Raw genomic sequence first — 12,212 nt, forward strand, 5'->3', positions numbered from 1 at the left:
TTTACACGCCTTGTGTCCAAATAAAACCGCTCAGAGAAACAATATCCGTTTTCTTGCCGAGGAATACAACGGACCTTCCAAAGCTAACAAAAGACTCTTTAGAACTACATTTCCCGACAGCCTCTACGCCGGCACGTCCTTGACGTCACAATGAGTATAAATGGTCCTCGTGCGGCATTCCTTACTCTATTGTTACATTGTAACAAACCGGGGCAGAAGAGAGGCCCAAAGGGTCCTCGGGCCGACAGATACTACACATTTTTTGTTTTTTTCTTTCCTTCGGGGTGGAAATATAACGTTGCGATTTGTCTAAACATAGCGCAGAACACAACCACCTATCCGGAGGGGGAAAAAACCCCGAAGCTTGGCTCTATTTGGTCTTTTTGAATGCAGGCATTTTAAAGGATCACATAGAGATATTATCTGCATGTATTGGATGCATCTACGCCGGAATTTGTAATTTTTAGTGAGCGAGGTTCTTGTCTGGCTTCGTCTGCCCCGTTTTTTAATCTTTACAGAGCTTTTCTGCAACGTTAAATGCTCGCATAGGCTTCATGATACACGAACTCCCATTTATAGTCCATGTCCAGACTAATATCCAGTGTTTACTATGCTTAAATGTTCGGACATCTCAAAAATTTCCGTGAATAAACTCCTATTTCCTCATTGGTCTGGCCATTTCGATGGGCTGAAGTCGCTTTTGTCTGTCATTTTGTAACCTTGTGGAAGTCTAAAGCTGAAATAGGCTCTGAATCCCCAAAGAAAAGAAAACCATCCAAATAAAGGAAGCACGGAACGAGCGACAGCTTCGCCGGTTTAAAGGCTCTCTGTTTCTGCCCAAGGTAAGTCTATGAGAAAAGGTTTTGTGTTTCACTTTTGCCTGTCTTTCCCATACAGGGAAGCTTGCAAGGGAAAACGAGAAAAAATGGGTTGATCATTGGACCGGTTGCAACACCGCATGCCATTTTCTGCTCTGTCATAAGACCCTCTGTATGCCTTTTCCAGTAAAGAATATAAAATCATGGGACAGATCATATGTGATGTGTCATCCCAATCTAATGGGTCACACTGTGGCAAGCCGTTTAAACATTTAGGCCTGTTCCTTTAAACTAACTAGTGTCTAATTGTTTTACTACTGCCATTAATCCATTACCGATAACAATGTTTGCCATTGAGTTTGCCATTGATGGAAATATTTGGATAAGATGTTAACTATTTACCCCAGACTAGTAATCTACTGCTAGTATCTGTTCCAGATTTACTAGTAGGCTACTTATTTGTTTGACATGTTACTAGTACAATAACCCAATTGTTACCGACATTTCTTATCTTACTAATTACAAACACTTTTTGGCTAGTCAACTACTAGTAAGTTGCAGTACTAGTATTAATTGTGATACAATGTCTAATAGGCTAGGTTCTGTATGGAATGGATGCCAACTATTTGAAAAAAAAAAAAAAACCCTGACAATTAATATAGGCTACACACTTAACTATACATCTATATAGAATTGAATGTCAAATATTAGCTATTTTTATTTCCTGTAAATTAAGTATTAACATTATATGCAGTTAGTGTAAAGTAGTAAGTGCTACCTACGCCTGATGCAGTCACAATTTACAATACAGTGTTCATATTGCTGGACATTTACATGTTTTGTAAATGCACATTATTGCTAAAATAATTAGCTGTAGTAAAATGGACAATGTAGTGCAAAGTGTGATGTCATGTAATAAATCTTCCACTTTCTGTACTGCTAGACCCCTTTAAAAAAACAGCTGCTGAGTGTGCATGGAAGTGGTGCATGGATGCATTCACGGAATGTGAATAAGGTTTGCATTTTAAGAAATTTCAACGTCACCTATGCAGAGTTTGAAAGACGTGACGTTTATGTGTCATACGTCTAGGATGGGCTATTTTAGTGCAGGCCAGTCAAAAGGCTGGCGTGTAGTCGGTACTGTAAGGTGATTATTCATGCTTTCTGTCCACCTCAAATAGGCCACAGGATGTGTGTGTCAGGAGCTCTGCAAAGAATGACCTGTGCTGCATTCAGAAACTGTTTGGTTTGCCTAAACCTGCCTTTCCTTCAGGTACTGGCATCATACATCAATGCTATTGGAGATGAATTTTCCTTTCGGCTATTTTTCCAGAGATGGAGCTTTCCTGGATGTATGGCATAGAAATGATTACTGCATATCTCTCTGGGATATGTAAACTATGTATGCCTGTGTATGATGTCCGTTTGTCACTTATTCGATGTGCAATGGGTTGCATACAGTTGGGTAAAGACTAGAAGGGATACAGCCAAGGCCACTGGGTATGCGCACATCAAAATTTTGTCATTTAATTACTGGATTTGCATTATTGTAAGGGTTGGGGTAGGTTTAGACGTTAATAAAGTACAATCTGATAAGGAGCACGTGTTATTTTATCATCTACTGATCCCATTTTGCATGGTATAGTAGAGTGCTTTTAAAAGCCTATTTCTGCTTCCCAATGATCATAACTAATAAATTAAGAACTAATTTCTCCTTTACATTCTAATCTGTGTTTTACAGTAATGGAACCTGGGTTTAGTGACCATTTATTCCAGTTTGTTGCATATCTGACTAGTTTTAATTCTTGATGTAATCAATGGTAAATCTCAGGTTGCATGATCAATGCTTTTCAAATGAAGATTATTATTACCATTTTGCTCAGCCATCTTGTTTCTTTATTCATTTAGGGTTTATATACTATATAATCTACCTAAACATCTCAAGAACTTTGTGAATCAGGCAATTTGTTAATAGATGAGGACCAAATGGGGAAAGACTCATTTTGTGGGATGAGATGTTTAAGTTAATTACTAATTAAATGCAGGTTTGGTGCCATTGCAAAGCTTTCGGTTGTCACTGACCACCTGCATATAGGTATAATGCTTTGCCCTATGAATATACACTCACCTAAAGGATTATTAGGAACACCTGTTCAATTTCTCATTAATGCAATTATCTAATCAACCAATCACATGGCAGTTGTTTCAATGCATTTAGGGGTGTGGTCCTGGTCAAGACAATCTCCTGAACTCCAAACTGAATGCCAGAATGGGAAAGAAAGGTGATTTAAGCAATTTTGAGCGTGGCATGGTTGTTGGTGCCAGACGGGCCGGTCTGAGTATTTCACAATCTGCTCAGTTAGTGGGATTTTCACGCACAACCATTTCTAGGGTTTACAAAGAATGGTGTGAAAAGGGAAAAACATCCAGTATGCGGCAGTCCTGTGGGCGAAAATGCCTTGTTGATGCTAGAGCTCAGAGGAGAATGGGCCGACTGATTCAAGCTGATAGAAGAGCAACTTTGACTGAAATAACCACTCGTTACAACCGAGGTATGCAGCAAAGCATTTGTGAAGCCACAACACGCACAACCTTGAGGGGGATGGGCTACAACAGCAGAAGACCCCACCGGGTACCACTCATCTCCACTACAAATAGGAAAAAGAGGCTACAATTTGCACAAGCTCACTAAAATTGGACAGTTGAAGACTGGAAAAATGTTGCCTGGTCTGATGAGTCTCGATTTCTGTTGAGACATTCAGATGGTAGAGTCAGAATTTGGCGTAAACAGAATGAGAACATGGATCCATCATGCCTTGTTACCACTGTGCAGGCTGGTGGTGGTGGTGTAATGGTGTGGGGGATGTTTTCTTGGCACACTATAGGCCCCTTAGTGCCAATTGGGCATCGTTTAAATGCCACGGCCTACCTGAGCATTGTTTCTGACCATGTCCATCCCTTTATGACCACCATGTACCCATCCTCTGATGGCTACTTCCAGCAGGATAATGCACCATGTCACAGAGCTTGAATCATTTCAAATTGGTTTCTTGAACATGACAATGAGTTCACTGTACTAAAATGGTCCCCACAGTCACCAGATCTCAACCCAATAGAGCATCTTTGGGATGTGGTGGAACGGGAGCTTCGTGCCCTGGATGTGCATCCCACAAATCTCCAACTGCAAGATGCTATCCTATCAATATGGGCCAACATTTCTAAAGAATGCTTTCAGCACCTTGTTGAATCAATGCCTCGTAGAATTAAGGCAGTTCTGAAGGCGAAAGGGGGTTAAACACAGTATTAGTATGGCGTTCCTAATAATCCTTTAGGTGAGTGTACATACAGTATTAAAATGTATGCTTTTAAGACACTTTGAGTGTAGACGATGGTGTCCAATAGTAGTGATGTGTGACTAAGTTTGGCTCTGAGTCTGAAGAGAAATCTTGGCATGCTTCGCTGAATGCACAATAATTGGCAGACGTACTGCATTGTTTGCTAGCAGCTTACTTGTAGATCACCACAGAATATCTTTACTGCATCACCACGGTAGCGTTAATTATAAAAGGAACACATGAAAGGGAGGAAACAAGAAATGCTAAACGAGCAAAAAATGGACTCGTTTAGCATTTCTTGTTTCTATGGATACGGTTCATTCAAGAGCAGCGCACTGTGTGTCAAACACTGATGCATAAAGCAGCGTATACTCTCTTATTTCATCATCCTGTTGTTTGTTGCAGCTGTTTTTGAGGTTTCAAGGTCTTAACGCATTCTTTACAAGCGATAAGTGTTGCGGCAGATGTTGGCATGTACTGTGAATTCAAGGCTACCGGGGCCTGATTATTGAATGACTGATTGTAAAAATGTATAAGACTTTCATATGCCCAAGCTGAGTCAGGCTAATGTTATTTCCTTAGCCTTCATAATCAGAATTAATAAAACTAATCCAGTTTTTATGGATTTCACAAATCTGTGGGATTAAAATCCATTATGCTGTGAGTTTAATTGTCATCTTTTTCTCCCTTCACGTGGAAAAAGCCGACCTTCCCTCAAAGCCACCGCCGATCTGTTCTCATTTTACCCAGTAAAAAGCCACTGACTGTTTAAAAATAGTGTTTAATCATGAAGAAAATCAGCCATGGAGCCGCTCAAAGCAGTTGTATTACACAGCTCCCTCGGGCTAAGGAGGTGGCCTGATCAAACGTCCCGACTCGGCCTTGTGTGACCTCTCTGGTTTGACTGAACTGGTGTTGTTATCAGCTTGCAAAGGCTTGTTGTTTGTAAGGTTCCAACGGTTTTAATGGGGGTGAAAAAGACCCAAAAACTTGGATGCAGTTTTTCCATGGCTATTGCTTTAAACCAGTTACCATGGTGATGTTTGCAGGCTTCATGATTTTTAAGCAGGACTTTCATACTGGATGGAGAGAAAGAGAATGTCAAGGATTAGGTAGCAAAAGAGGTGATATTGCATAAGCTTCCAGATTTTTTTATTGAAAAACAAGGAACAGTACACCTCCAACATCTTAATATAAAATATCCCACTTTTCTCAATGGTGTATGTACAAAACCTTTTTTCCCCCAATACTTGTAACATTTTTCTTAATTGAGCCTTAAAATTAATCTCTCTCTCCATACAATATATTTCATTTACAATTGCTAGTCCCTTGTTGTATTATTAGCTATGGCTTTCTTACTGCTTGCTAAAAGTATCTTTAAAGGGTTAGTTCACCCAAAAATAAAAATTCTGTCATTAATTACTTACCCTCTTGCCGTTCCAAACCTGTTCATCTTCAGAACACAAATTAAGATCTTTTTAATGAAATCTGAGGGCTTTCTGTCCCTCCATTGAAAGCCTACGCAATTACCACAAGCCCCATAAAGGTAGGAAAGACATCATTAAAGTAATCCATATGAACCAAGTGATTTAACCTAAATTTTATGAAGTGGTGTGAGTGCTTTGTTTGCGCATAAAACATGATTTGCCACCAAAATATTAATCTCCAAAGCACGTTCACGAGAGCACCACAAGACTGCGAGAGCAGATGTTGTTGCATGAACAAGCGTTGGAGATTAATATTTTTGTAAATAAAGTGGTAAATTATGTTTTTTTTGTGCGAACAAAACACTTGCTTCATAAAATTGAGGTTAAACCACTGAAATCAGATGGATTACTTTAATGATGTCTTTACAACCTTTCTGGGGCTTGAAAGTAGCTGTCAATGAAGGGACAGACATCTCTCAGATTTAATCAAAAATATCTTCATTTGTGTTCTGAAGATGAACGAAAGTCTTACGGGTTTGGAACGACATGAGGTTGAGTAATTAATGACTGAATGTTCATTTTTAAGTGAACTAACCCTTTAATAAGTATTTATCCTCGTCTAAAACCGTTTCTGGGATTTTCCCTATATTTAAAATGTATTGATGAATAATAAAACTCTTCTCCTATTATCTTTTCAATTTCAGCCACTACTTCTTGCTAAATTGGTTGTATTTTGGGCAGGCCCAAAAATAAGAAAATTATTAGCCATTGAGGTTCCACTTTGCCTCCAACAAAAGCCCTGACTCTGTGTAGTGCTGTTTATTTGGGAGTTATAAAGAAACAGACTTAATTCTTCCATCCAAACCCCCTCCAAGATCTTCAGTTTGTAGTATTTGCCTGTATCACACATAAATCTGTTCCGTCTTCCTCTGTTATTCGAAAGTCGTAGTTTTTCTCCCATTTTTGTTTAATGTATTTTGACGAATAGTTCTTCTTAGACGCTTACATACATCCATTTAATCTCGAAACCCGCTTTTTGTAATCTTCTAATGAAGATGCAATGCCTCTTCAAACCTACTGTTTAAATCTCTCGCCCATCCTAGCAGGTTCAAAACCTGGGTCTTTGGTTGCATTTTTATGCGTTATATTTGGTCTCTATGACCTCCAGAATTAGGTATTTTTATTCAGCATGGCAGCTGATGATTAATCTCCGTTACTGGCCAAGTTTCAGTTTTTCTGACCTTTTAATAGTTTTATTCTTTATTTTACTTAGGAAACTTTTTGAAGAATTACAGTTTTGCTTTAAAAAAGGCAATTGTCTGTTATATATAAACTGTTTATATATGTATTTAAGTTATAAAGATATTCACCCAATTGATCCACTGAAAATCTACAGACAGTCCTGTCAGTGAAAATGTTTTATTAGATGAATAATAATCCAATATTTTAGATTTGGTGTTGGATAACTTGTATGAAAAAAGTGGATTCAAAAGTGTTTTTAAGTTAGAAATGCTGCTTCTGATTATATACATATCATACTCTTTTGTCATGTTTGAATTTTGCTGGCAATTGTCTGTCGGACAAAGCTTGTACCTCTCTGTAATGCCTCCAGACGCAGTGTTTCCATGGAGACAGTGTCATCTCGCGGCCTGAAGCGCAGATTTGAGGAGGTGGACAGCGGCTCGCCGTGTTCCACACCCAAAGATTCAGATGATGACATCTCCAGCAGTGACAGCGCTGATAGCTGCGACAGTCTCAATGCTCCCTCCAGCTCTCTAACACGTAAGAACACACAAGTTAGTCTTTATGACCCCATTATTATAGCAACATCCTGGCCATAAGTTATGAAAGAGCTCAAACAATTTCCATGTGTTTTGTTTTGTTCTTAGCCTTTGAGCTAATTCTGGACATAACATTTGCACCATTGCAGTATTCGGAACCATTTCAATGTAAAGTGTCAAAGCTTTTGCATTTACTTTGTTTTACGCATAGGTACCCTTTTTGACAATATACTATTAAAAGATATTATTTTATAATGTATAAATTATTTTATAATGATTGTTACATTTTGAAAATCCTAATGTACAAGTAATAGGCTTTTTTCTATCCGTTTTGACCCTCTCTTTGAAACACTCAGTTTTGAAAGGCGTGCTGTGACTTGGAAGTAAATGCCCACTGCCATGATTTGGTAACTATTTTGCATATTAAAATAATTTTCAACGTCCATTACACATGTGGAAATATTTTCCATTGATGAAAAATATCTTGTTACATAGTTGAAACATTTGCCAACAATGTGAACATTTATGCGTATTATACATGTTCTATAAGTCTTGGTTGTGGGAAATAAAGTTTAAGTACTTGGAGTTGCCACAATTATAATTGACAAATGATAGCTTACAGTGTTTTGTGTAATGAAATTATGAATGAATGTACACTGTCACACTGTCGTTCTTATAGACTATTCATCATTCATCCTTTTCGATAAAGTAAAACATTTATAAATTGTCGTAATGTCTTATTAGCCGCGTTTCCATTACCCTTCAAATTGTGCAAATTGAAATTGAGAATTGAAAATACGCGTCAATTTCGCAAAAACTTCCATATATCGCAAAAAAGTTTTTATGCTCACATGAGGTGGATTTTCAGGCAATTCAAAAAAGGAAGTTTTTCGCAAAACTGCAATGGAAACAGTTTTTCCACACTTACAGGTCACCTGGCATAAGCACGTGAAAGTCGATCATTCTTTAAAGATGATGCAGTATGTTTGGACCGAAGACGAGACAGCATTCTTTATTAAACTCATAAAATACAATAGAATTACAGGAAGTATAAGAGGCTTTCCTTGCCATTAATGCTTGGATAACACGCATACGTCTCCTCCGATTAAAAATAATGGCTAGTGGCTGGGATAAACCTACCAACATACGTTGGCATAATTTGATAATCCAAAGCATTAAATGCCGAAGCAAAGGAAAGAACAGCAAAACACAACTATTCACAGTTTGACTGTGGCTCTACATTATAAATACTCAGTACATATAATATAATGGTAAAAACATGTGTGTTGCAACATTTCTTTTGGATCCAATATAGTTGGATATACTCTCTGAAAAGCTTGCACGAACAGTGTCTTGTTTAAAAAACTAATTTGAAGTAAAAATGAAGCGAACAATCGAACATCGTCTTACTGGTGCAATCTGGAACATTGTTAAAATAAGGTTCATCCACGCTTTCTTAATGTTACTAAGCAATGCAGACATTGTACGTAGAAGTAGGAATTGATTGATGACATAATGTGACAAAATACGAAACAAATCATTTTGGCAGCTTGGTTTCAATAAAAAACGTTTTTGGACTAACACGGTTAATAACGATAGTTATTACGGTTAATAACAAAGTTTTGAGTTCTGAAACTTACAGGATATTTTTTATAGTACAATGACCTCTTATATGTCAAAAGATCAAGGAAAATTTGATTTCTTAATTCATGACCTTTTTAAAGCCACCTTTGGACTTTTATCCTCTATAGTCCGTTTCAGGAATATGTCCTACTTGGGTAAATAACATTGTTCCTAAAGCAGCAAGTCTTGAGATGAAAACTTGTCAAACACAATTTTGGCATTAAACACAATATTGCCATTTAAGGAGGCGTAGGTTGAGTACCAAAGCTATATATAGACCAGGGGTCTCCAAACTCGGTCCTGGAGGGCCACTGTCCTGCAGAGTTTAGCGCCAACCCCAAATAAACACACCTGAACCAGCTAATCACTGTCTTACTAGGCCCAAGTAAGACACTGATTAGCTGGTTCAGGTGTGTTTATTTGGGGTTGGAGCTAAATTCTGCAGGACAATGGCCCTCCAGGACCGAGTTTGGAGACCCCTGATATAGACCATAACATTATTATTTACACATTCTCTTTATTTTGTTTCTGTAGCCCCTTCCATTCTCAGAAGACACAAAGTGTCTTTAGGTCGTAAGCAGGTACGCTTTGACGCGGTTACGGTCTACTACTTCTCCAGAAGGCAGGGCTTCACCAGTGTGCCCAGTCAGGGTGGCAGCTCCCTGGGCATGGCACGCCATCACTGCGCTATACGACATTACACCCTTGGCGAGTTTGCACGGGAACAAGAGAGCAGCCACAAACATGTGCTGCGTCAACATCTACGCCAAGAAAAGCTCAATGCTCGCAAGTTAAAGGTTAGTTGTGTGTCGTTGTAGCTCCTGTTGCTCATACAGGATTCTGCTTTTGCAGTAGGGAAGCTCTTTTTTTAAATGAACTCTTACCTGACTTTCCCCAGCTGACACGGAATGGAACTGTAGATTGTCCCGAAGCGGAGCTGCTTACCCTGGACGACATATCCGATGAGGATCTGGACGTTGAGAGTGTGGAGGTGGACGATTGCTTCTTCCTGCAGCCTCTTCCTACCAAGCGGCGCCGGGCACTACTGAGGGCCTCAGGTATTGCCCGTATAGATGCCAGAGAAAAGGCAGAGCTGCGTTCCATACGTTTGTCCCGGGAGGAGTGTGGTTGTGACTGCCGCTTCTACTGTGACCCTCGGCACTGCGGCTGCAGCCAGGCTGGAATTAAGTGTCAGGTAGGGCACTTGGTAGTCTCGAAAGTACTTTTTACTATTAAGGTGTGTCCAATTAGCCCAAGGATGTCACTTTCTGCTCCTGGAGGGCCACCTTACTGCAGAGTTTACCTCCAGTACACCTGCCTGAAAGTTTCTAGTGAAATTGAGGACCTTGATTAGCAGGTTCAGGTGTGTTTGATTGGGGCTGGAGCTAAACTCTACTGGAATGTGGGTCTCGAGAAGCAGTATTGGTAACCCCTGATTTGGTCTTTTAACCTATTCAAATAAAAGGCTGGCATTTAATATCAGTCTCCTGTAACTTGTTCCAAAGGTGGATCGGATGTCCTTCCCATGTGGATGCACCCGTGATGGTTGTGGTAACACCGCTGGCCGCATTGAGTTCAACCCTCTTCGTGTGCGTACCCATTATCTCCACACTATTATGAAACTTGACCTGGAAAAGAGAATCCTGTTGGGTGTTAGGTCTGGAGAGGACTGTGGGGAAGAGACGGAGTTAGTCTCCTCGCCATCTCTGTCTCTTTCTCCTTTGGACTCGGATGTGGAAGTGGAAAGCCAAAGTGTTCAGGAGCTGCAAGTGGAGCAGTGCGACAGCCTGGAGCGTGAGAACGAAACGGCCGTGCTTCACCTACAAAGTGCAGAGGAACGGGAAAGGAGACTGGAACAAGAGGAGCAGCAGGTCGAGGAGGAGCAGAACGCTGATCCAACCCTTTGCCTCCTGCAGGGTGCCCTGTCCAGCCAGGCTGGGATGGAGGGCATGGAAGGTGTTGAGGGAGTCCTTCTAGAGGGGTCTTTTCCTGAAGGTGCCACCCTCCTGTGTATTACAGAGAACCATCCAGATGAACAGACCCAGCAGAGGCTGCTCAAAGACCCTTCTTCTGTCCTTTACTATCAGGTAGGTCACGTAGAGACGGCAGCCTTTGAGACGCTCCCAGCACAAGTAGAGGAGGCGGTGAGTGAAGGTGATGATCCAGAGACGGAGAGTGATCGGCAAAAGCAAGAAACCTGCGGGCAGGATTCGGCCAAGAGCTTGTCTGTCGAAGTACCTCCACCTTTCGAGGATGGTGGCGAAGAGCAACTTTGTCCAGAACAGGCCTCAAATGACGGGGGATGCCTTGAGACGTGCCTGGCACTGGATGAAAAGGCAGTACAACTTCCTCCAGAAGTGTAGAGCCCATCACCTCTGCAGATGTTTTGCACAAGTTAGTCATTAAATTCGAAGAGAGCCTACTCCACACAGTGCGATATCTTACAAGACTGCATAATGTTATTAAATGTTAAAGAAACAAGTTACCGTCATGGGTTTGTATCCATTTTAGCTGGAGATAAGCATGTACTGTGTTTGAAGTAGGTTGTCCGTCGTGAATAAGTTATTAAAAAGAAAAAAATGAATAAATTATTTACAAAAAAAAAAGAAAAAGAAAAAAGTAACTCGAGAGGAGCAGAGATCCTGATCTGACAAGTGTTGTTTTTTCCCAATATGGTATCGGTTGGTTACTTGATACTGGTGGGAAAATGTGGCCTTTATGTCGAGGAGCAAGCATTTTCAGGATTATCCAGCGGCCTCTTATGGCCTTCCTAGTTTGTAGTTTCCGATAGCGCACCCCAACAACCAATTGCCTCTGACCAGAGGTTATATACTAACGCTAAGTTCACGTTTCGTCAGAATTACCGCAGTTATGAGATGTTCATGTACTCTGACTCAGTTCTCTAGCAATGCTCATAACGCCAAAATGTATCCATGCGCAGCTTTGTTGCTTATGACAGAAAAATCTCTACATTAACCTTGGAATGGAGTTTTAACCAAATTCAGAGGTTCCAACCTCAGAATTACACAAGTTCCCAAAGACATGAATAGGTTTTAATACTTATAATTATGGTAATTCTGCCCGGGCGTGAATGCAACATTAGTAATATGCATATGGATAATGCTAACGCAGTGCTAATGCTAAGAGAAGGGGTTGCTAATTTTTGAAGAGGCTGCTGTTTGTAGCATCCTTCCTGTGAATAGACCCAACAATCCTGGAAATACTTGG

The 12,212-nt window shown here is 40.2% G+C and overlaps 1 protein-coding gene across 3 annotated transcripts; it reads left to right on the forward strand.

Moving 5' to 3' along the window:
• Positions 1–188: 188 nt before the first annotated feature.
• Positions 189–11,580, forward strand: csrnp2 (cysteine-serine-rich nuclear protein 2). 3 transcript variants are annotated; one of them, XM_079802454.1, is made up of 6 exons: positions 189–842; positions 7,193–7,362; positions 7,718–7,768; positions 9,519–9,781; positions 9,883–10,179; positions 10,490–11,551. In XM_079802454.1, exons 4-6 carry the CDS (start codon positions 9,653–9,655, stop codon positions 11,345–11,347), a joined length of 1,284 nt encoding a protein of 427 aa, XP_079658580.1. In that variant the 5' UTR covers positions 189–842; positions 7,193–7,362; positions 7,718–7,768; positions 9,519–9,652; the 3' UTR covers positions 11,348–11,551. The 3 variants fall into 3 exon arrangements, with proteins under 3 accessions (XP_079658580.1, XP_079658578.1, XP_079658579.1); XM_079802452.1 differs by lacking the exon at positions 7,718–7,768 and having other exon boundaries at positions 9,883–10,221; positions 10,490–11,580; XM_079802453.1 differs by lacking the exon at positions 7,718–7,768 and having other exon boundaries at positions 10,490–11,580.
• The last annotated feature ends 632 nt before the right edge of the window (positions 11,581–12,212 follow it).

Source organism: Gobio gobio (assembly GCF_949357685.1).
Source record: "Gobio gobio genome assembly, chromosome: 21".
Taxonomy (NCBI): domain Eukaryota; kingdom Metazoa; phylum Chordata; class Actinopteri; order Cypriniformes; family Gobionidae; genus Gobio; species Gobio gobio.

What these genes read in the sequence shown, in the direction of transcription:
- csrnp2 (XM_079802452.1), top strand. Translation starts at nt 7,206, where the DNA reads ATGGAGACAGTGTCATCTCGCGGCCTGAAGCGCAGATTTGAGGAGGTG. An exon ending in TCAATGCTCGCAAGTTAAAG is followed by an intron (nt 9,782 to 9,882) that starts GTTAGTTGTGTG and finishes GACTTTCCCCAG; the next exon opens with CTGACACGGAATGGAACTGT. An exon ending in AAGTACTTTTTACTATTAAG is followed by an intron (nt 10,222 to 10,489) that starts GTGTGTCCAATT and finishes CTTGTTCCAAAG; the next exon opens with GTGGATCGGATGTCCTTCCC.